Genomic DNA, 24,425 nt, shown 5'->3' on the forward strand with positions numbered 1-24,425 from the left:
TGATCTTCTGTGGAGGTCGACAGCTTTAAGGAACCTTGGGGTGGTCTGGGGATGGCGGTGGCAGTGTCGCATCCTGGCTCCTTGCAAAAGCCCATGTGATTTTCTAAGCTTTGGCCCTGGAATCATGCCTGACGGAGGCAGCACAGAGGCAGTGGCTATGGGTGGTGCGACTGCAGCCACAGAGACCTGTGTTTGCATCCAGCTCAGCCCTTCATGACCAGGGGTGAGGATTCAGTGGGGTGTTATCTGCAAAAGAAGAGGCCTGGCTAGCACAGAGTAGGAGTTTTATGATGCTAAAAGGTCACTGCTTTTCTTTACTTTCTTTTGTTTTTTTTTGAGCACTCATGGTGTTCCTGGGACTGTTTATGGCATGATAACCCAAGAGAGATTACTGACATAGTCCTGTTTTATAGATGGAAGAAACTGAGGCAGACAGCTATTAGATAACCCACCCAAGGTCATGCAGAGGAGGCAGGATTCAGACCCAGCGTCTTTATTCTAACAAAGGCCTCAAAGCAGAAGCTGGAGACCATCTGAAATAGTTTTGTTACTGCCCAGCTTAAGAGTAAGAGAGTATGTTTACTGAGCACCTACTATGTGCCATGTACTTTGCACAGAATACCTTATTTAATCCTCGCAAAAATATTATCATCCCCATTTTAAAGTTTTTTTTTTCCAGAGAGAGAGACACAGAGCGAGCACATGTGTGTGCATGTGAGTGGGGGAGGGGCAGAAAGGCAGGAGAGAGAGAGAGAGAGAGAGAGAGAGAGAGAGAGAGAGAACGAATGAATCCCAAGCAAGCTCTGTGCTGTCAGCACGGAGCCCGATGCAGGGCTTGAACTCACAAACCACGAGACTATGACCTGAGCTGAAATCAAGATTCAGATGCCTAACTGACTGAGCCATCCAGGTGCCCCTCTCCTCCCCGTTTTAAAGATGGGTAAACTGAATTGATGCAATTTGCCCTAAGGCACAAAACCAGGAAAGGCCGCAGCCAGGACTTGAACTTAAGGTCTGACAGACAGCTCTGTCTGAGCCTGCAACCTGCTCAGAAATGGGTCAAGCCCTGTGAAATCCCAAAGTGCTGAGAAACCTATGAGAAGGGGTTCCTCAGTCTTGCCCAACGTGGGGACCAAAACAGCACTGAACTGGGAGTCAGGAGACCTGGGTCACCCGGATATGACTCTTACAACCATGTCCTGTGGGGGTCCTTTGGGCAGGGGGAGCCAACTTCAAAGGTCAGAAAGATTTTGTCTCTGTCCAGCATCCATTCGGAGTCCTCCAACATCTGCCTGCATTCCTCCAAATGATGGGGAGCTCACTTCTTTCAAAACCAGCTTATTAGCTCTAACGACAGGATGTTAGGAGGCAGTTGAGAGGCTAGGAGCCAGAAGGTGGTGTCACTGAACTGGTGTTGAATCCTTGACCACTCATGATGCTGGACAAGTCTCCCCACCTGTACCATGGGGTGTTGGATAATAGTACCCCACCTCATCAGCAAATGAGACGGCACCTGGCACGTAGTAGGAATTGTACAGGCAGGAGCCACTCTTAGATGGCAGCGACCGTAGGGTTTGCGGCCTGGCCCACAGTGGATGCTCACGAGTGTGAGTTAGGTGAACAGGCAATTGCAAAGGGGCTCTGAGGCTCTGTTCACCCACCCCAGCTTCTCATCCACAGGTTATTTAGGACCTAGGTGGCCTCTGGGGCTGTGGCCCCACCCCTCCACGGGCCACCAGTGAGCACAGGCCCCAGCACACTTCCAGCCCCACCCTGCAACCATTCAGAAACCAGCCCCGCCCTCCCACCCTCCCCCTGCAAATATCGAAACAACATATAGGAGGTGTAATCTCAGGAGGGAATCAGGCAGGGAAATCCGGACCAACCCGCAAAGCCGGAAGAGAGGGCTCCCGGGCCTCTGGGGCCTGCCTTGTCTTCTCTCCTCACGCCCACCACCTGCCCACCCACACCAAGGTACCCTCATGCTGCCCACCTTGAACCCTGCCAGGTTTCAGATCAGCCACTACTCCCCGCTGCCTCTCGGCACGGTTCTGTGCTCACCCCTCCTGTGCCTGGATAGGAATAATACAGCCCAGGGTGCAGGGCTGTCATAAGGATTATGGAAAATCTGGGCAGATGGCCTCACAGCACGCAGCTGGCACCATGTAAAGGAAGGCGCCTGAGGGAAGTCAGTAAAAACTTGAGTTTAGGGAGCCACTAGGCCCAGGTCAAACTCCAATTCTGCCATTAGCGAGGTGACCTCAGGCCTCAGTTTCCTCATCTGTGAAATGGAGAGGACACTCACACCACCTGTCTGGGCTGCCATGTGCGGACTTCATAAAAACACACGCACAGCGCTCAGAATGGGGGCAGGGGCTCAGACCCACCCTGTGTAAAAGAGAGCTCCACGCCCTACCCCCTTCTGCTGCTGTAGACGTTTCCTTAGAATTTATCATGGCCTGACTTCCACTATACATCTGAGGGCGTTTAGTGTCCACCTCTAGGACGCCGACGAGGCAAACAAACAGCATGTGCTCAACATATGTTTGGTGATCACTCTGATTACATTAGTAGCACTAACACCAGCAGCTAAAGCTCACTGAGTTTTGATCCAGGCAGTGTCTTTAAGTCCCTTGGACGTCTGAGCTCATCTGCTGTGTGTTCAAGGCCAGGGTGGGCAGTATTTTCCGGAGAGGGTCAGACAGCAAACACTTCAGGTTCTGGAATAGGACTGCCAGATAAAATACAGGCTGCCCAGTGATACCTAAACTTCAGATACACAAGGAATTTTTTGTGTGTGTAAGTATGTACCAAATATTGCATGGACCATACCTATGCTAAAAGATTACTTGTTTTCCTGAAATTCAGATTCAACCAGGCAATCTGAACTTAAAAAAAAAAATTAAGTTTATTTATTTAGAGGGCGGGGGCAGAGAGGGGGAGAGAATCCCAAGCATGCTCCGCCATGTTAGTACAGAGCCCTATGCAGGGCTCAATCTCACAATCCCCAAGACCGTGACCTGAGCTGAAATCAAGAGCCTGAGGCTTAACTGACTGAGCCAGCCAGGTGCCCTGCAGCACCACCACCACCACCCCCCCAGCAATCTGAATTTTCACTTACTCCATCTGTCAAACCTATTTTCAGGCCACACAGAGTCTCTGTCCCACTGTCTCTTGTTTTTATAACCCTCTTTTAGGATGTAAAAACCATTCTTCTCTGCTCAAGAGCAGTTTCACAAAAAGCCTGGACTTGGCCCAGGGGACCCCCTGGTATAAAGCCCCCAGCACTGTGCCTGGGGCGCATATGAGGCCAAAGTAAAAACCAGCCCGTTTGCCATCTGCTCCTCCAAGGCCTGCTGCCTCAGTCCTGACTCAGGGCGTACCTCACCCCAGCTGGGGTCTCAGGTGGTCGGCGCCTGGCAGTGCAGGTGGGCGAGTAACACTGAGCCAGCAGTAGCTAAAGAGACGGAGGCTCCTTGACTCTCGCGTCTGCCAGAATCTCACAGCGGAGAGGCTGGTTAATGCAGGGTATCTGGAGGGCGTCAGGGTGGCTTTAAAAATCGTTCTCGGCATTTGGGCAAAGTGAAGAGCAGAGGGGAAGAGCAGAGCGCAGGTTTTGCTGCTCTGCCTCCCCTGCGAGCACCCTGGGTGCTGAGGATCTAGCAGGCAGCGTCTCCGGCTGTGCCTTGGACCACGGACCCTCAGACGCTGCTCCCCAAAGGCGGCGCCATGGGCTCCGCTCTGTGCCCTTGCTCACCTGTGCCTCCGGCCAGGTGCCCCTCCCTACATGCTCCAGCCAGCTAAGAGCAATTCAGGCTTCAGCCCAGATGTCCCCTCCTCCCGGGAGCCTTCCTGGACTCTCCCTACCCGAGCAGGGATCAGTGTACCTCTTCCATGTTCTGTGAACGTTTGCCTTGCCAGCATTTATCACAGGAGCCAAAACTGTCACCTATTCACTCAACACTTATGGAGCATCTCCTATGAGTTTGGTACTGGGCGCCAAGCAGACAGAATTCCTGTCCTTGTGCAGGCACCAGTCCATCAAGATAGACATTAGCCAAGTCCCATGAATGAGTACGTTAGGACCAAGTGAGGCCAGTACTCTGCAGCAAAAGAATCTGGTTCTATGAGGACAAGTAACAAAGAAACTTGACCTGAGGAGGTAGGTCGGGAGGTCAGGGAGGGCTTCCTGGAGGAGGTGATACCGTCCCCTACAACTGCCTCCACAGAGCCACCCTGGAGCTCAAAGGAAGGAACAGATGTAAGGACAATGTGGCAGGGAAGAGCCCTACATGGAAATAGCTGGTAGCTTTTACTTTTTAATTTGTTATAGGTGGGGTGCACAGGAGGTGGGTTGGCAAGGGCTGGGGCAGGGCTGCAAGCCGTGACCGTTTCCACAGTGTGGCCCGACCTTCCTGTGTGGTCCTGACAAGTCTTGCTCCCCCCCTTCCCGCACGCACCCAGCTCCGGTCACACGTGCTGTTCCTTCTGTGTGACTCACATGATTGCCACTCCCTGCCTTTGCTTTGTGCGGTCACCTCCACTGATGTCCCCACCCACTTCTCCCTCCATCTGCCACTCTGGGGAAACCACCCCATCCTCCAGGACTCACTAACAGGCCCTTCTCTTCACTCCCTCCAGAGAGCACCCCCCCCCCCCCGCCAAAGCTGATATGACTCCCCTCTCTTCCAAGTTCCCTATGGTCGGCTATGAGCACCAGGCTGTCAAGTCAAACTTCCAGAATTCAAACCCCAGCTCTTGCACTGATGATCTTGGGCAAATCATGTCCCTTCTGTGAACCTCAACATTCCCATCAGTAGAATGGGTAATATTTGTATTAGCCTCACAGGCATAATACATCAAAAGCATTTAACACAGTGGCCAGCACACAATCAGTGCTTTATACATTTATTTATAAAGTGTTCCCTAGCCTGGCGGCTTGGTTAGGGGCATGATTCCATCTCATTCTCAAGGTAATTAGGAGAGATGGGTATTGGCACTCATTTTACAGATGAGGAAACTGAGTCTTGGTGAGGTTAATGCTTGCCCAAGGGCACACAGCTTTTGAATGGCAGAGTGGGAACTTAAACCCATGACTATCTGCCCTGCACCGAGGGTGGCACACAGTGGGTTCATTCATTCATTCAACAGACACCTACTGGCGCTTCCCACCAAAGATTCGTAACAAGGGTGCCTGGGTGGCTGAGTCGGTTGAGCGTCTGACTTCGGCTCAGGTCATGATCTTGCGGTCTGTGAGTTCGAGCCCCGTCGGGCTCTGTGCTGACGGCTCAGAGCCTGGAGCCTGCTTCAGATTCTGTGTCTCCCTCTCTCTCTGCCCCTCCCTTGCTCATGCTCTGTCTCAAAAATAAATAAACATTAAAAAAATTTTTTAAATACATGTATTAAAAAAGATTCACAACAAGTGTGCGATGTGGGTGTCACTGCTATTATTCCGTTCTCCCAATGATGCAGCTGACCTAGGAGGGACAGAGACCATCTGGTCCGTGAAGAGGCTGGGATGTGAATCCAGGTCTCCTGGTCCAGAGTCCCGGTGGCCATCGCACCTGCTCCCTGAGCCTAGGGCACAGTCACAGTCACAGCCATGGCCAACTGCCTGCTCCAGGAGCCTGGGTCCCACAGCACCAGCCGGCTGCTCCACCTGTGCCCCGCTATCACCTTTCACCCCTCACCTCCCCGCTCCACACTGCTTCCGGCTTCCGATGCTGCACCTCGGTCTCCGAAGGACAATCACCGCGACAAAAGGAAAATATCTGACCTGAAATGCTATTACTGGATGAAGAGGCCGAAAAGGCCACGTGCTGTACCATTCCAGCTGTAGGACGTTCTGGAAAAAGCAACACTATGGAGACGGCAAAAAGATCACTGGTTGCCAGGGATTGCGGGGGAGGGAGGGATGAACAGGCAGCGCACAGAGGAGTTTTGGGGCAGATAAAGAGACGTATGAGAAAGGTCTGTACTCTGCACTCAATCTTCTCTGTGAGCCTCACACTGCTGTGAAAACATAAACAAAGTCTATTAAAAAGAAAGGAAAACGGAAATATCCTTTCTGTGCTCTGCTGCTGATGTAGGATGTCAGTAGGGATCCCAACGTTCCAGCACATGGGTGAAGCCCTCCTCCCAGAGGGGTTCTTCTGCACCCTCAGCCCGTTGGGGCCTGCAATGCGCTGCAAAGAAGGGGCCCGAAGGCGTCTGGCACACAGTAGGAGCTCAGCAGACACTGCTCAACGGATCAAAGCTCTCCTTCCTACACTCTCTCTCACACACAGTTCCAGAACAGACCTGCCCCACCCTCCTGCCCACACACATCCACCCTGCCCTCCACATCCACACAGATGGATGCTGAAAGCAGAGACACAGGAGGGTCATTCCACAGTCCCATCTGTGCGGGGGAGAGCGCGGGGCGGGGGGGGGGGGGTGGGACAGAAGTGATAAAGCCGTGGCACGTGGATCTTCGGAGTGCTAGAAAAGTCCTCCCTCTAGCATGACCTTCTTAACCTGCCCTAAATGTGGCTGTTGGCCTTGCAAGGGAAGCAAAAGCCTCTCTCATTCGGCTGCTGCTAGCCTGGCCCCGGTTAATCGTTCACTGGGATGCTATAAATAGGCACCAGGCATCGTTCCGGCACAGGATAGTGCTTGCCAACCCGCCCTGACCTGGAAGGGGGGGTATTCTGGGGTTCGAGAATGGGTTTCCCACACACAGGACTCCCGTCGCTGCCCTGCACGGGTGTTCACATGGCCCCTGACAAGGAGGTCCCCCCAGTGCCTGGTTCTGGAGCATTTGCCTGGGGGCACCTTGGCAAAAAGGTCCTTCCAGCAACATTCCTGCACACAGCCACCCCTGGAGATGATGCAGTTGTGAAGACAGTCTCCACCGCCGCCCCTCCATTCCCAAAGAAAACGGCCTGCGTGTCTCACGTTCTCAGCCCACACCCTGGAGACCAGCCAGCTTTCTTCTGGGTGCTTCTGCCTGCTGCATGAGGCGGCTCCCCGGCAACGTGCCCCACTTCCAAAGACCCACATGGGCCTCACGGATGAGGAAGGCACGCACGGGCTCTGGAGCGTGCCTACGTTCTCTCTGGGGGTCTGGGCCGCTGCAGGAGGTAAGAAACAAAATTCCCAGACGGTTGCTTCAAACACACCCAGGGCGAACCAGAGAACATACTAACCACCTCTAGCCTACGTTAGGGGGAAACGCAGTCAAGTGTTGCATCTGAGGGCTGGGTTAGAATCCTTGCTCTCCCCCTCGGCAGCTGTGTGACCTTGGGCAAGTCACTTTACTTCCTCTATGCTTCAATTTACTCAGCGATAAAATGGGGTAAAATAGGACCTACCCTTTGCATTTTTTTTTAAAGGTTAAATATGTTAAAGGATGTAAAGTACTTTGCACCAATGTCTAGAACACAACAGAATTTTTGGAAATGTTCTATGCCTGTGCATTTGTCCAAAACAGGATCTCTAGCCACACGCTCTTGTGCCCTTGAAATCTGGCTAATGTGACTCAGGAACGGTATCTTTTATTCAATTTAGTTTTGCTTAATTTAAACGTAAATCAGCACATGTGACTAGTGGCTCCCATTGGACAGCGAGGGTCTGAGGCACAGTGGGTGCCCAATAAACACTAATTATGATTATTATCAGGGGTTGTTGTTATTAGAGGGCTCACCAGGTTAGAAGTTAGGGTGCATGTCATCTCTGAGCACCCCGAGGTCAGAGAAACCATATTTATCTTGGTATCCCAGCATCTTCAGGGTGGTTCTGAACCATATTAGGGTTTTGGGGTTGTGGACCCTTCACAGTACTGAGGATATGCTCTCCCTACAGCAAGTACAAAGCGTCTGCACAATTTCAGGGTTCTGCACACCCCTAGAGTCAAATCTGTGGCCCAGCAGAGACACCTGGCACACAGCAGGTCCCCAGGCAGCACTTGGGACGGCAGCCAAGCACTTCCACACTTAGGGGCTGGGTTCCAGATGCTGGTGGCCTCACCCTGTCACACTGGACATCTGTGGCTTGTCTGCCTAGTTCCCATGTCCCTGTCTGGTCATTTCACCTTGACTCTCTGCTGGGTCCCCTCCCTCACTCTCACTGGACTGAAGCCACACTGCCCTTTCAGGCTTGATCAATCTGAGCAACGAGTCCCACAGTGAAAGGGGCAAAAGCTGCATGTGACCCGGGCTGGTCTGATGAAATCTACTCCTACATCTTCCCCCAAAACCAAGGGGGAGGGGAAGCTCTCTGTCTGCTGATGCCAAGCTGGCAGGCTGGACCCCAAGAGCGGCCGGGCAACTCTCCCCCTCCCCGCAGAGACAGGCGAAGCATAAAGCCAACGCACAGAAAATCAGCACAGAGACAGGAAAACAGAGAAGGTCCTGATGACATCATTGGGACCCCTGGACAGAACTGCACCTGAAGCTGGCAGTCTGCACCCCAACTTCCCATACCCTTGAAACAATAAAATCAGTTTTTTGAGCCTCTTTCCCTTTTGGCTCTGTGTTTCTAGATTTCTTTATTGTTCTAGCTAGCTTTGCAAGGGATTCCCCACAGTGAAATGGGTGAAGCTGGCTACAGCACCCTGCTGTGCTGCTTCTCAAGTTGTGTGACCTCAGTCCAGCCTCTTAACCTCTCTGAGCTTCGGTTTCCTTCATCAGTAAAGAGGAGTTGCTACTTGTACCTACTCGACAGGAAGCTTGCTTTGTGTATTGGTGATTTAGAGCAGTGGTTAATACGTGGGGGTTGTAAAATGTCTTTATTTCTCAAAAAAGGGAGAAAAAAACAAAAGAAGGAAAAAATGAATGATAGTTCCTATAACCTGAATTTACTAATGAAACATAACTTACTAAATAATACAAACTAAAGGACCATTCATTCAAGGTCCCAGGCATCACCCAAATCCCGTGAACTCTTGAGGCTTCAGCTATCTGACTGTTTTTAATTTAAGGTTTTATTTATTTTGAGGGAGGGAGGGGGGAGGGGGGGAAGAGAGAGAGAGAGAGAGAGAGAGAGAGAGAGAGAGAGAGAGGGAACAAGCCAGGAAAGGGCAGAGAGAGAGAGCGAGAAAGAGAGAATCCCAAGCAGGCTCCCTGCTGTCAGCACAGGCCTGACCCCAGGACTGAGAAATCATGACCCAAACTGAAATCAACAGCCAGACGCTTAACTGACTGAGCCACCAGGCGCCTCTCAGCTACCTGATTTTTAAAGGGAGGCTCACTGCAAAGGGAGCTGTTCCCATCCTCTATAAACCCGAGTTCCTTCGAGATTCTGTGAGAAAAAAAAAAGTGTAAGAACCTATTCACTTGTTTTCCTGTACCTACTAGAAGAAAAACACACCGCCTCCCACTGGAGTTCAGCACTCTTAGCTGCTGACCCCCGGGGGCACAGAGTGCTTAAGTGGCAGGGCCAGGAGGCTCACGAGGGTGTTGGACTTTCTTTGGCTGAGGGATTACTTCCATGGGGCCAGTGACCCACCAGACCCAGAGGGGAGATCCAGCTGCCCACCTCGGGATGACGAGGCAGTCAGGCGAGACTCAGCCTTCCTGACCTCCATTTGAGGGCTCATTCCTTTGGACCCCAAGAAATACCCCCTTCCAGGTCTACAACACCCCGCCCCCAGCCCAGGGCTTACCCAGGGAGAGCAAGATCCTGTGCTAAAACATCTGCAAGTTCGGATGTGACCAGACAGGGCAGCAAAACATCCTTCTGCAACTGAGTTCTTTATTTTATTTATTTTAGAGAGCAAGAGAGAGCGTGCAAGTGGGGGAGAGGGGTGGGCAGGGGTGAGAGAGGAGGAGAGAGAGAGAGAATCGTAAGCAGCCTCCATGCTCAGCGTGGAGCCCAATGCAGGGCTCGATCTCACTACTGTGAGATCATGACCTGAGCTGAAATTAGGAGTTGGACACTTAACCGACTGAGCCACCCAGGTACCCCTCAACTCTCAAAGGGTAAGCCAAACACAGAGCCTGGTCCCTTCATAAATACTGGTGAATCTTCGGCAGCGATGGCACAATGTGGTGCCGTGTTGGTACGTGACCCCCCCCGCCATCCCATACATGAGGAAACGGAAGCCAGAAAGGTTCGTGAATCTGCCAAATGGCAGGGCTGGAACTTGAACTCAAGGCTGTCCAGCCGGGACCTTTCCCCAACTCCACATTCTCAGAGTAGCTCATAACCATATGCAGGTCATTGGCTTTGGCTCCAGGGTAATGCAGAGCAGGATTCTAGAGCCAGAACCCCAAGCCGTACCACTGACAATGTCCGTGACCTTTGGCAAGGCATTTACCATCTGTGTGTATCGATTTCGTTAGCTATAAGGGACAGTGTTTTATCCGTGTTGTGGCAAGGGGACAATTAAACGAGCTCATCTGTATGAAGTGCTCAGTAAGTGCTGTTTAAAAAGTAAAAGACTCTTTATCCTCAAGAAAGCCTTCAGTTGAGCCCTTGTTTTTCCTGAGTGGAATGGACACTCCAAAATAGTCTTAGCAGCTACTGAGTTTTAATGGGTCTTAAGTACAGGCTTGGCAAATGTGGAGCTGAGAAAACGTAGAAGACTTGGCTCTCAGAGAGTGATGCTGGCCAAATCTGATGGCTTGAGGTTCTTAGAACACTAGAGCTGTCCACCCTCATCCACGTAGAAAGCAGAATGACACAGGGAGGAGGGGTGTGGTCAGGGGCAGAACTGGGACAAGGTCTCTGGGGTCCTCAGTTCCCATCCTGGGACCTGCGGCCAGGAACCGCAGGCCCACTGGGGTGACAAAAATGTCCTTTTCTACCTGCCAACCGGCAACAAACGCTACCGCCATTTCCCGGAGCCCCTCATGCAGTGACCTCAGGGGAGACGCAGCCACACTGCACAGGAGACATCACCCACACGGAAAGCCAGGGCCCCTCCTGCCACTCTCTTCTCATCGAACCAAGGTGCTGAAGCCCAAGCGCTGCACTGGCAAAAGCTCCCGGAAGCCGCACTGCCAGAGACCTGAGAAAAGCATCAAAATGCAGTGCGCACGGATGTGGCTGCATTATTCACGAGGAGCATTTCTGCCGTCTTAAGCCTGAAAACACGACACACGTGAACTGATCTGAGTCAACCCTAGAACCATCAGAGAGCCCCAAAATATCTGCACCCAGTATTCCTGCATTTTTGGAACCCCTACTTGGCCAGGCCAGTGGGGAAGTGGGAAGAGTAGGGGGCTGTGCTTTCTAGCCCAAGAATTGAAAGCTCAGAAAACAAGTTTCCTCTCTTGCCTTGGTGTCCCCCACAGTTTTTGCCGGTCCTGCAGCCTGAGCAGTCCACAACATGGATGAATCCATGTTTCTTCCCTTGTGCCAAATCCTCCCATGGCTCCCATCTCACTTCTGAGGGTCACAAGACCCTGTGACCTCATCTCTCCTCCTCCTCCATTCTTGTTCACTCCCCTCCAGGCTCCTTAGCCTCTTCCCTACTCACTGTTCCCCACTCAGGGCCTTTGCACATGCTGTTCCCTCTGTCAGGAACACCCTTCTTGCAGATGTCAGTACGGTCCCCTCCTTCCCTTTAGGTCTCAGTCCAAATGTCACCCAACCCTGACCACCGCCTCTGGTGAGCCCTTCTCACACCTCTCCACCCACTTTCCAGCTTTATTTTCCTCACAGCACTTGGGACTTCTAATAGCAGACACTGCCTTTTTTAAAAAATAAATTGAAGGTTTGTGGCAATCCTGCATCGAGCAAGTCTATATCAGCACATTTTCCCAACAGCAATTGCTCACTTTGTGCCCCTGGGTCACATTTTGGTAATTCTCACAATATTTCAAACCTTTTCATTATTATTATATTTGTTGCGGTGATCTGTGATCAATGATTATGACTCACTGAAAACTCAGATGATGGTTAGCGTTTTTAACAGTAAGGTGTTTTTTAGGGAAGCTTCCACTTCTCACTCCCTTTTAAAAAACTTATATAATAGGAGTGCCTGGGTGGCTCAATCGGTTAAGCATCTGACTCTTGATTTTGGCTCAGGTTATGATCTCATGGCTTGTAAGTTCAAGCCCCACGTCGGGCTCTGCACTGACAGTGCTGAGCCTGCTTGGGATTCTCACTCTCTCTCTCTCTCTCGCTTTCTCAGCCCTTCCCCTGCTCATGCTGTCTCTCTCAAAATTAATAAGTAAACTTAAAAAAATTATGAAAAAACTTGAAAAATTTACACATCATATACAATAAAATAAAAATAAAGTTAATATAATTATATGACATAACATAGTAGTAAAATTTTTTTTTAATGTTTATTTTTGAGAGAGAGAGACACAGAATCTGAAACAGGTGCCAGGCTCTGAGCTGTCAGCACAGAACCTGATGTGGGGCTCGAACCCACCAACTGTGAGATCATGACCCAAGCCCAAGTCGGACGCTTAACCAACTGAGCCAACCAGGTGCCCCTTAAGACACATACATTGTTTTTTAGACATAATGCTACAGTATAGTGTAAACATAACTTTTTTAAAAAGTGTTTATTTACTTATTTTGAAAGAGACAGAGAGAGAGAGGGAAAGCATAAGGGAGGGGCAGAGAGAGAGAATCCCAAGTAGGCTCCACACCATCAGCGCAGAGCCTGACCACAGGCTCGATCCCATGAACCACAAGATTATGGCCTGAGCCGAAATCAAGAGTCGTATGCTCAACCAACTGAACCACCCAGGTGCCCCTAAACATAACTTTTAGATGCACTGGAAAACCAAAAAATTCCTTTTGACTTGATTTATCACACTATTTGCTCTCTTGCAGTGGCCTGGAACCAAACCTGCAATGTCTCCGAGATGTGCCTGCGTATATTTAAAATAGGTTTATCTATCTGTCCCCCAACTACATTCTATGCTTGAGAGCATGTGAACAGGGATGCTGCTTTGTTCCTTCTTTACAGTTCCTAAGCTATACCTGGTACATAGTAGATGTTCAGTAAATATCTGTGGAAGAAAGGAAGGAAGGAATAGAAGGAGGGAGATAGAGAGGGAGTAGAGAAGAAGGTAGGAAGGAAGGAAGGAAAGGAAGAAGTTTTCTTCTAAGAAATGGCAGAAAGGGTCAATCTTGGCCCCTACTATCAGCTGAAACTTTCTGAAGTTCAAGTCTAAGCAAGACCCTCCTTGCTCTGAAGTCTTCCATAGCTCCCCACTACCTGACAGAGCAAAGGCTGCAGCCTGGCATTCACAGCCCCAAAGTAAGCTGTAACTAATGACTTTCCTACCTCATCTATCTGCCCCCACCCCCACACCTGACCCCAAGCCATGTTTCCAGGGTCTCTGATGAACCTCCATGAGGCCACTCTTCAGAGCCTGAGAAAGCAGGATTTGAATCCTAGCTTCTCCACGGACAGGCTGTGTGACCTTAACGTGAGCTGCTTAACATCTCTGTGCTTCCAGCTCCTCCTCTATCGAGTCAAGGAGATAATTATCCTCCCTCTCAGGGCTGTCGTGAAGAGTGAAAGAAGGAACGCTTGGCATGCACTCAGCACAGTGCCAAGCACAGAGGTTTCTTAACCTCCACAGCAGTGCCATTCTGGGCTGCACACTTCTGTGTGGTGGGGGCTGTCCTCGGCATTGCAGGAAGTTGAACAGCATCCCTGGACTCTACCCACTCAATGCCAGCAGCACTCTCATTTCTCACCATGAGAAATATCCCCAGACGTTGCCAAACGTCCCCCTGGAGTAGGGCTGCCAGATTTAGCAATGCATACTGACACTCCAAAAGTACTTGCTGTTTATCTAGAATTTGAATTTAACTGTGTGACCTCTATGTTACCTGGCAACCCTACCCGGGGGGCAACATTGCCACCCCTCGTTCATGAAGTGCCACTAGGTTAGACTAGAAGCACCATGGGGTTGACTCTCTTTCCTCCTATCTTCTTAGGAGGTAGAAACACTGGTTGACTCTCTTTCCTCCTGTCTTCTTAGCATGGGATGCCCTCCTCCCCCCATCCCATCACCCCACACCCCGGGGCTGGGAGGTGCATCTCCCCAAACACACCCAGCTCAGTGGCAGTGACAAAGGCTCCAGTTTGCAGAGGTACACGTGGCCTGCCCTCTAGCACTCCCCTCATCCCCACTCCCCCTCCAGGGGGTCGGCCCTCAAGCACCTGCCTTCCTTCCAATTAAGAGTCCTGCCAGGCCCAGCTCAAGGCAAGAAAACAAGGCGGTTAGTCACTTGGCTTCCCTGACCAGTTTGTGTCATGGGCAGGCTCCTTTAATGGCAGTCGTCATGGCAACGAGAAGCCAGTCCCTGCTGCTCTGGGAACCAAAGCAAAATTAAGGGGTGGAGGCGGGGAGAGGAAAGGAGGGGAGGGCAAAGCGGGCCTGGCAGGAGCCAGGATGAGAGCGGGCTGGATCTCAACTGGAAGAAATCATGCTGAGGCCACCCTGTCCCCAGCTTTCCCTGGGCGACACTGGGGAGACAGACAAGATTAGATACCTGCTCAGAAGCAGCTCAGGCTAACGCGGTGGCTGTTTGCCCATGGCTCATCCTGATAGGTGAGTAATTTTCCTCCTCATGGATAAACCCCCCAGACCCTCGTGAAGGGAAAGACAGATGCTTGCCTGAGACTGCGCAATTTACAAGCAATCAATTTTAGCTCCACCCTCTCCTTGCGCATAGCTCATATCCTCCCCACTCCTTTCCTCGTGCTTTTAGGACGGGACCACATGCTCTGCCCCTCTGCCTTTGCCACCATTCTCCTTTTCTCTGTACTCCAGCCACTTCCGAGCCTCTGTCTTCCTCAAGTTCATCGTGGTCCCTCCAGCCACAAAGTCCTTGTAGACGCAGCTCCCTCGGCCAGGAACGGTGTTCCTCTCTTTCTACCTCCTCCCTTTACCTAAAAGGGTTTATAAGTGCTTCGCATATCTTCTCAAACATCACTACCTCCAGGAAACCTTCCTGGGCCACCTACATAAGGTTACTTCACGCTGTTACACATTCTTGTGGGGCCAAGTGCCTCTCCTTCACACTGTGGTGCAAAGCCTGTAACGATCCTTTTAATCACACTCAGAAGGTCTATCAGAGTGTGTCTACCATACTGGGATATCAGCCTCAAGGGGGCAGGACTATCTTGTTCACTCCTGTGTCTGCAGAGCCCAGCCTGGTGTCTGGCACACAGATGCCCCTCAGTAAATACACGCACCAGAATTTGAACCACCAGAATTTTGAACCTCACCCAGAGCTCCTTCTTCACCTGTTTCACAGTGCTAGGTCATACTGGCTCCCCAGATCAGCACTGGACAGAGCTTCCAGCCCCACAGCCTCTGCTGACCTTTGTGGCTTCAGTGGCTTATCCCAAGCTTGCACACCTTGCCTAAAGAAACTCATTGTTGGGGCGCCTGGGGGCCTCAGTCAGTTGAGCATCCGGCTTCGGCTCAGGTCATGATCTCACAGTTTCTGGGTTTGAGCCCCGCATCGGGCTCTGTGCTGACAGCTTAGAGCCTGGAGCCTGCTTCGAATTCTGGGTCTCCCTCTCTCTCTGCTCCTCCCCCACTCATGCTCTGTCTCTCTTTCTCCTTCAAAAATAAAGAAAAACATTAAAAAAATGTTTTTAAATAGAAAAAATAAAAAGCAACTGACTGTTAAGCCAACAGTTCCAGAAAGAAGGGTGGGAGGTGTCTCTGGGCAAGGCTGTGACAGGCAGGGATGTGGCTCCTCTGAACCCAGAAAATGGGGAGAAGGAAGAGTTGACTTGACTCCTGGATTTCTAGGCAAAGAGCTTCCCTATGCCACTCCACTGGAGCCGGGCTTTCTGATACTGGGGGGAGATCTCCCCAAAGAGTTGGGCAGAGAAAGGGAAGGAGAGAGGAAGTCGGCTTTGGTGGGACAGGGGCTTGTCGCCATGCCTCAGGGGGCACCCGTGCTGAACAAAGGGCTCACAAACAGAAGACCTGAACTTGTCCTTTACTGGTTCTGTGCCCTTAGGACATCATTTATTCTCTCTGGGCCAGTTTTCACATCCGTGCAATGGAAATCATGGCACCACACATGCTGACATTGCAGTGCTGCGTAGACGTGGATGGACACGTTTGGGTTATGACACGTAAAAGCCTGGCTCTGATGTCAGACAGACCTGGGGGTGAAGTCCCTGGCTCCGCACCCTGTCGGCTGTGTGCTCTTGAGCAACTCACACCTCCCCTCCAAGCTCGGGTTCTCTGTCTGTAAAGTGGGGACAATCGCACTCACCTCAGAAAGTTACCTGTACACACAGGGTATGGCACAGAGTAGCCCCCAGGAAATGGAAGTTCTGATTCCTGAAACGATGTGCCCCAAGAAATACAGAATTCAGAATCAGCCACCAACTCACTACTGTAAGCCGTGCCTTCTGACTGCAGATCCGGAGTCAATGGGCGCTAGAGGCCTTTTGCCCAAATTTGCAAGGTTCTGTCCCTGCCCCCCTGTGCCCAAATTTGCAAGGTTCTGTCCCTGCCCCCCTGAGGCACCAAGGGGGATGCCACACAGGTCCCTCTGATCAGGCGATGGCCTTGGCCTCATGTCAGGCAGAAAGCTCATTCCATGCCCCAAACTCGGCTGCTCCCAGGAGACAGGATGCAGGCCCACACCACTGGTCACCAGGGGCAAAGTATACCCACCCCACTACCCCGCCCCCCCTCCCCGCAGCCAATAATCCAAACTAGACTGACATGGGTGGCACCTCCAAGGACGCTCCTTCTCCACATGTAGAAACTGAGTCCTTGAGAGGGGAAAGGACTTGTCCAGGGCATCGAGGGAGCTGCTGGCAGAGTTGGGACCAGGGTCCAGCTGGAGCCCTGCCCAGAGGCAGATGCCTTGTTCACACATTCTTCTGCCTGTGGCCCCCACTCCCAGTTGAACAGCCAACCATTTCCTTGAAAACACAGCCATTCCAGTTGTAAACATCTGCAGAGCACATATGACAGCTAGGTTTGGTTAAACAATGAACAAAGAGTCTGCAGGTTTTTAACCTGAAGGCTTTTGGGGGAGGTGCTAGAGACACCCTGCCCTAACACAGTCGTCAGAATATTGTAGGTCTGTATGTTTTGTTGGAAGGTGGTCTATCTACATAGAGCTTTCTTCAGGTCCCCACAGGGCCTCTAAGAGGGCTAAACTAAAAACATCTGGGCCTTTCTGAGGAATTCCACACATCCCACCTTATTCAGAAATGCTAGAATGAGGGGTGCCTGGGTGGCTCAGTCGGTTAAGTGTCTGACTTTGGCTCAGCTCATGATCTCACGGTCTGTGAGTTCCAGCCTCGCGTTGGGCTCTGGGCTGACGTCTCAGAGCCTAGAGCCTGCTTCAGATTCTATGTCTCCCTCTCTCTCTGACCCTCACCCATTCATGTTCTGTCTCTCTCTATCTCAAAAATAAATAAACATTAAAAAATTAAAAAAAAAAAAAGAAATGCTAGAATGTACAGTCAGCCCTAGAGCTGATTCTTCCAACAACGCGGGACATGCCACACCTAGAGACCTATACGCAGACATATGCCCGAGCTTTCTGAGCAGGGAGGGGCAGCAACAGGTCCAGGCTTCAAGCCTGTCCTTTGGTGGCTGTCTGCCACCAGGCGGGGAGGGGCTTCTTGGTGCTCAGTGCTGACACCAGATGCGGACACCCTCAACACACATACACAGGTACAGATATGAGCTGTACCTCAGCCCCCACGGTCTGAGGGCATTTGTGGTCTCAGGCTGAGGACTCAAGATACAGGGGGTGAGGCAGCTCAGCAGTGACGGGGTCCCAGGATGGGAAGTGACATAAGGAAGGCAATAGACACACATACAATCACACATACACGGTCACGGCCTCACCCATGTACACAGAGACTCATGCATCACACAGATACACCTCATACTCACGAAAACACATAAACACACAGACCCATGTATACGCAATAAGAAGATATACTTGGATATCTCCAGACCGATGCACAGACATTCTCAGAGGCACACACTCCCAGCCACATGTCCTCGCCCACATAGGCGTGTGCATGCTTTACACACACGCGCACACACACAGTCCAAGCATCTAAACGCTTCCCGGGAACCAACCACTATGGATTCTCCCCTCTGCGGGCAGTCCAGGGCTACAAACTAAAGGCTGGACTGGGCTCCAGTTGGCCCCAAGGAGAGGGAAGGGGCAGAGGGACAGTTGAACCTTGCTTGCTTCTCACTCTACTGCATGTGGGGGTGGGGTAGGGGGTAAGGGAAACCCACCTGCCAAAACAGCAGGGGACAAGCCCACAAATGGAGTCACCCACTTGCCAGGGGCTTTCAGGGATGGGGGGCGGGGGGGGGAGTCTCTTGGCTCCTGGGGGTGGCTCCAAGCACTGAGAATTTGCGGGAAAGGGGAGATCTGGGATGAGGGGCATTTTTCCACAGTGAACCTTTCCCCCCTTCCGAAGTCTGGTCTTCCTTCTGCAGCTCCATTCAGCCCCCCACCACCCAATATCCCCAGTCAGCAGCCCCAGGCGCTTGCCTCGCCTTCCTGAGATCCAACCACCGTCTCCTCCACAAGAGGAGGTCCTACCCAGACATATCCAAGGATGCCCCACACCCAGGGGGCCCTCCCGCTGCACCCACCCCTGCACACAGCATAAAAACATCCACAGTCCCCCTATACTCCAACCCCCAAACTCACCCGCCTCCAGTTCCGCGGGAGGTAAATACCCAGCCAGGTGAGCCCCAAACCGGAAATGGCCGTCCCCACCGCCGCCACCGGCCACCACTCCTTCGGAGCCCCTTCCCCGGTGGCTTGAAAGCCCCCTCCCCCAGGATCGCGCCCCCCCCCCGCCCCCGCCTCTGGCACCCACCTCCTTCTTGACGGTGCGCAGCAGCCTCTGTCGAGTGTCCGCCTCTGTGGGACCAGACGAGGGGGCAGCCGGTCAGCCGAGCGCTGGGGGCGGGGGCCCGGGGCTGCCCTCCCGCCGCTCCCGCGCCCTGCGCCCGCTTACCCACGGCGCCGGAGGCCATGGCCGCGCGCGCTGCGTTCCCAGCCCAGGGGGCGGCGGTGCCCGCTCTCCGGCTCCGCAGCTGCAGCCGCGGGGGGCGGGACGAGCGCCCGGTGACGTCAGGCCCCGCCGCGCAGCCGCCCCGCGCAGCCGCCTCGCCCCGCCGGCGAGCCGGCGAGCCGCCGCCGCCGCCGCCGCGCAGCCTGGCCCCTGGCGGGAAGGTCCTCGGGGCGACTCACGCTCTGGGCCCCTACCACCAGCATCCCTGCCTCCACGGGAAGCCCCGCCTCCCACGCCCGGCGCCCCAGGTCCCACTCCCCCTCTAGTGGGCAGGGCGGAAACGCATCCTTCGTTCCCAGATGCGCTCCTTGCCAGGCTGCAGGGAAGTGGCCTGAGGCGGTGGGGCCTGTTATTGACACGCTGCAAGCTTCAGGGTTCTCATCTTTAAAATGGATGTAATAGGGGCGCCTGGGTGGCTCAGTCGGGTGAGTGAGTGTCGGACTTCGGCTCAGGTCATGATCTCATGGTTGTGAGTTCGAGCCCCGCGTTGGTCTGTGTGCTGACTGCTCAGAGCCTGGAACCTGTTTCCGATTGTCTCCCTCTGTCTCTGCCCCGACTCCGCTTGTGCTCTGTCTCTAAAATAAATAAACATTAAAATATATGCATATGTATAAAATGGATGTAATAGGACCACCTCATCGGAACGATACCGGACGTAAAAGAGATAGTGAATGTAAAGCACTTAACAGAGACCTAGGAAAAAAGACCAGCAACCATAAAAGCTGCCATTATTATTATTATTATTATTATTATTATTATTGAGTCTTCCAAGATACAGTGGCTCTCCACCCAGATTGGCCAGGCCTTACGTGACTCCCTCCCCCACACGCAGGTCACTGGGAGAGTGGCAGAGTGGGATCCTTCCAGGACCCCAATAGGGCACTTGTCAGCCAGGATCTCCAACACTCTTTGGGACCAACGCTTATTCCACCAAGTTCCTGACCCCGTCCACCCAGACTGCAACACGGGTTTACAAACGTTTATCGAGCACCTTCCACATTCCAGGTTACTGTGGATACGGAAGTGAGCAAGATGGGCAAAAGCCTGCCCCCACGGGGCGTAGGACGTAGACAGAAAAATAAATAAGCAGATGATGTGATATGTTGGAAGTTTCTGGAGAAAAATGAAGTAGGCAAAGGAGACAGGTGGGGTTTGTATTTTTGAAGTAGGCTCCTCATGGAGGCCCCATGAGGAGATGCCATTTGAGCAAAGAAGAGAAGAGTAGATTGGGGGATTTCTAGAGGAAGAGCAGTCCAGGCAAAGGGAACAGCAAGTGCAAAGGCCCTGAGGTAGGAGTGTGCCACTGGGTGTGACAAATAGCTAGGAGGCCAGTGGGGCTGGAGTGGCATGAACAAGAAGGGTTGGCAGTCTTCCAAGGTCCTGTTAAGGCCTTGAAGTCCACTTAAAGGACTCGCATCCTGCCCTCAAGAGCCCCCGGGTTTCAGCCCTCCTGTCACAGCTCAGAGCACGCCCTCTTGCTGAGGGGATTCAGAGTCCCCTTTTCTCCATTTGTCAGTGCCATAAGCCAGAGAGGATGATTTTGACTAGCTTAGGGAAAAGAAAATAAGCTGGAAGGATAATGGGCATTCCCAGAGTCCAAGGGGGGCCTAGAGGACTGGGTTGGAAGCAAGGTAGCTCCAGAAAGAGAGACCCTTGGGAATAGTCGCCTGGCAAGGACAGAGTGGTTAGGGTGCCACCACTCAGGTGGAAGGAGCTCCAGCTGTTGGAGGTTCCCGTTCCAAGGAGGGAGCATCCTATTGGCCTGGCCTGAGACCTACGCCTGCTTCTTGCTGGGCAACGGGAGTCTCAATCATAACCCATCGCTCCACTATCTCCATTGAGAGTCCCCGGGGAGCCCAGAGAATGTGAAATGGTTGCTTGGTAGCCACCCCCCCCCCCATATCTTAGAATCATATATTGAGGACCTACTGTGTGCCAGCCACTGCATTAAGGGCTTTAGGGTTTGGGTTGCCTGCTTGAAACACAACACGGACATGAGCCCAAGCTTCACTTTTGGCTTCTTAATATTATCTTCTTCAATATATTACATTGTGAAAGGTGAAATGAAATAGTCACTTATGTCAACAGGTTTTCAAATGGAGCCAGAGGCCAGTAAGGAGATGGGCCTTATGCACATCCTCACCGGTAGGAGAACCACAAATGTTGGAACCGAGCCAAACTGCAACTCTTCCAGGGACTCGGCCCAAACACCTGCCACTTGCTATAGTAAGAGACCCTGCTTAGTGATAGCCTTAGACACCAGTTACGGTCACCAAGTTTAGTTTCCTCCACCAACACCAATCCTGGTCATCAGAATTCTTAGTGAACGACATATACAAGCATTCCCTTTTGTCTTCAAAAACCTTTTCCTTTTATTCCCTGGATGGGGGTGGGGAGGGTAGAGGCACTACTTTGGTTGCTGCCCAAATGTGTCTTTCCCAAACTGCAATTCTGAGACCCCAAAATAAATAACTTTGTTTTTATTTCAGCTCTGCCTCTTCTCTCAGTTGACAGAGTTACATTGTGCATGGCTAAGTAGGAATGCACAAATGCTTTCTTCACAGCTTCTAGGCCTCTTCATTTTGATACAATTTGAAACGCGTGGGGGTGGTGGGCGGTCGAATTCAAGCACAGCACAAAGCATCTTGATCTATTGATCAACTCAATTCACTTGTTAAGTGAGATTCATCAGCTGTTAACATTTGCTGCATTACCTTTATGTTGTCTGTCTCCCTCTTTTTACAACAAATTGCACACACTGATTGTATACATCTTGATGAATTTTCTCCTATGCATCCCCTGTAATACCATCACTATAACAAAGGTAGTAAACATATTCATCACCTCCAGAAATGGATGTGTGTTCTTTAATGGTTATTTATTTACTTGGGTAGGAACGTGTAGCAGGTGAACTATCTCCTGGAAGCAGAGGCGTGGGAACAAGGTGTGGGAGGGAAACATGAAGGAAGCAGAGAGGGAGCAATTGATGTGATTTTATGCAAGGTGGTGTAGACAACCATCCCTCTGACCCAGGTTTCTCCATTACTTTGCAGAGGCCTGCTAATTATTCCTCTTCTCATCCTTTTCCTCTCTGTGATCATTTCTTCATTATCTTTGCAAAGATTCTCGGCGCTTTCTGTCTTCATTAGGCTTCTTGGTGGTTTAGCTGCTTAGCTGCTATCTTGATTTCTTAAAGAACCACCTTAGTTTTTTCACCTTCCATTTTGTCAGCCTCTTCCATTAGGTTTATTTTGGTGTGTGATTGTGTTTTCTCATTTCAGGTGTAAGTAAATACATACATACGTAAGTTCATGCAAGAATGTGTGTGTAGGTCCAGTATATGTACACACTGTATATCCAAATTGCATTTAGTTGTCTACCGCTTTTTGCCTGTGTATCCCCAGTTTTCCAACTTAAATACCACCTTCTCTCCCACTGCCCCCCACTCCTTTTTTTTTTCCCAGAAAGAACGCTGGCAGATTCCTGCATGTCATCAGGAAGGTAATGATAATCAGATCAACTCTGTGGCAGTTGGGGTTGTCTATAAGAGTTATAAGTCAGGGGCGCCTGGGTGGCTCAGTCAGTTGAGCATCTGACCACCAGCTCTTAGATGAACACTGGCAAGCCCATCCTCTGCCCAGTTGAATTTCCCATAATAAATGGGACCCGTTGCTTTGTCTGAGCCCACCTATGCAGTAAAGATTCAAGAGTTATGGGGGTGCTGGGTGGCTCAGTTGGTTGAGTGTCTGACTTCAGCTCAGGTCATGATCTCGTGGTTCCTGAGTTCAAGCTCCACATGGAGCTCACTGCTGTCAGCGAGGAGCCTGCCTCAGATCCTCTAAGGATCTCTCTCTGCCCCTCCCCCACTTGCACTCTCCCAAAACTAAATATAAGGAAAAAAGAGTTTTGTATTCCAAGAGGACAGTGGAAAATCTCCCCTCTGATTCAAATGCTAGTGTAAGCAACTAAGCCCCCACACCAGGCTCGAGTTTCTTTTTTTTTTTTTTAAGTTTATTTATTTATTTTGAGAGAGAGAGAGGGAGCTCTCCAAACTGTCATCACAGAGCTTGATGTGGGGCTCGAACCCACAAACCATGAGATCATGACCTGAGCTGCAGTCAGATGTTTAACTGACTGAGCCACCCAGACACCACCAGGCTGGAGTTTCTGAGAGAATTCTGTGCAGCTCTCTCAGATGACAGCTGCATTTTTGGATTAGAATACTTCCTGATTCCAAGGATGGAGGCAACCCCTTAGGCATGGATGCTACTGGCATAAAGGACCTCATGTTATATTGAGGCATAAAGACATTCTCATGTCTTGAGTGGTATTGAAAGGTCATCCTAGAAATATCCGTGAGACAGAACACATCCATAAAATGACATATGCTAAGAGTGGGGGGTATTTCTGCGAGGATGCAAGCAGATCAAGTCTCTGCCTCGAGGACTGGTAGCAGGGCAACCTGAGCACCTGCCCCCATTGTAGAGCCAAATGTTCTGGACTTTGTATCCCCCCACTCCGCTGAACTAAAGCAAGAGACTTAGCTCTCTGAGGGAGTTCTCACATGGCAGGACTTTCATGACGTGGCTCCAGAAGCTACACCATGGCTCGTGAAACACAACCAGATTGTAATGTACTTGTCAAGGCCACCCCTCCTCTCTGGCAATGACTTTCACCCACAGCCTCAGACTCTGAATCTGTCTCATGCTGGGAGGAAGTGTGTGTCCTGGGTGGTATCCTTCATCTCAAACCAGCTGCACTGTACATAAACACTGGGAAAGGCAGCACAGTGGGATCCTCCTTCCCATGAGATCATGTGACCACAGACCTCGGATCTGTAGGCATCTTGATTGGTGATGTTCAAAATAAAATTCATGGGGAGCACTGTGTGGTGTATGGGATTGCTGAATCTTTATGTCGTATACCTGAAGCTAACACAACATTGTATGCCGACTCTACCTCAATTTAAAAAAAATAACAAAACAAAATTCAATAGAGTACATTTGGAGATCTAATTCACTATATTAAGCAGCCCACAAATCCGGCAGCATTGCAGCTAGCAAGCAGAGAGATGCTCCAAGGAGTTGTACCAAATGGGAAGTTTTCATAAGGATAGGAGGAGGGTGAGGTTGCAGGCTAGGACATCTTCTTTGGTGGGGGTGGGGGGGACAGGAATGGCAGCGTTTTCATCATGCATATGACCTCACTAGTAATGATCAGGAAATTTCAGAATGACTTTTTGGGAGGTCACATTATAGAACTGTAAACATTTGCCCATCACTCACGTACTTGACTGTGGTCTCTGGGCAGCTGTATCGCCCATGCCGGATGGGCTCTGCAGAACAGTTCAAAGGAATAAACCAATATAGATGCAGAAGAGAAAAGACAGGAAGAAGCTGAGGATGGTCCTGAAGAAAATACTATC

The 24,425-nt window shown here is 51.3% G+C and overlaps 1 protein-coding gene across 8 annotated transcripts in view; it reads right to left on the reverse strand.

The window, feature by feature from the left end:
* Positions 1–19,132, reverse strand: part of SGSM1 (small G protein signaling modulator 1) — a 95,671-nt gene extending 76,539 nt beyond the window's left edge. For 2 of the 8 annotated variants that reach the window (XR_008291928.1, XM_053206725.1), the window contains exons 1-2: positions 18,944–19,081; positions 18,803–18,846 (exon numbers count right to left, since the gene is read on the reverse strand). Coding sequence is in view for 6 of the 8 variants with exons in the window: in XM_053206725.1 (XP_053062700.1) it covers positions 18,803–18,846; positions 18,944–18,962 (63 nt within the window). In the remaining 2 variants the exon portion in view is untranslated. Of the gene's footprint in view, positions 1–16,200; positions 16,269–18,802; positions 18,923–18,943 lie in introns of those variants that run through there. The other 6 variants (XM_053206724.1, XM_053206729.1, XM_027050894.2 and 3 more) reach the window with 5 other exon arrangements.
* Positions 19,133–24,425: the final 5,293 nt, after the last annotated feature.

Source organism: Acinonyx jubatus, chromosome D3 (assembly GCF_027475565.1).
Source record: "Acinonyx jubatus isolate Ajub_Pintada_27869175 chromosome D3, VMU_Ajub_asm_v1.0, whole genome shotgun sequence".
NCBI lineage: Eukaryota > Metazoa > Chordata > Mammalia > Carnivora > Felidae > Acinonyx > Acinonyx jubatus.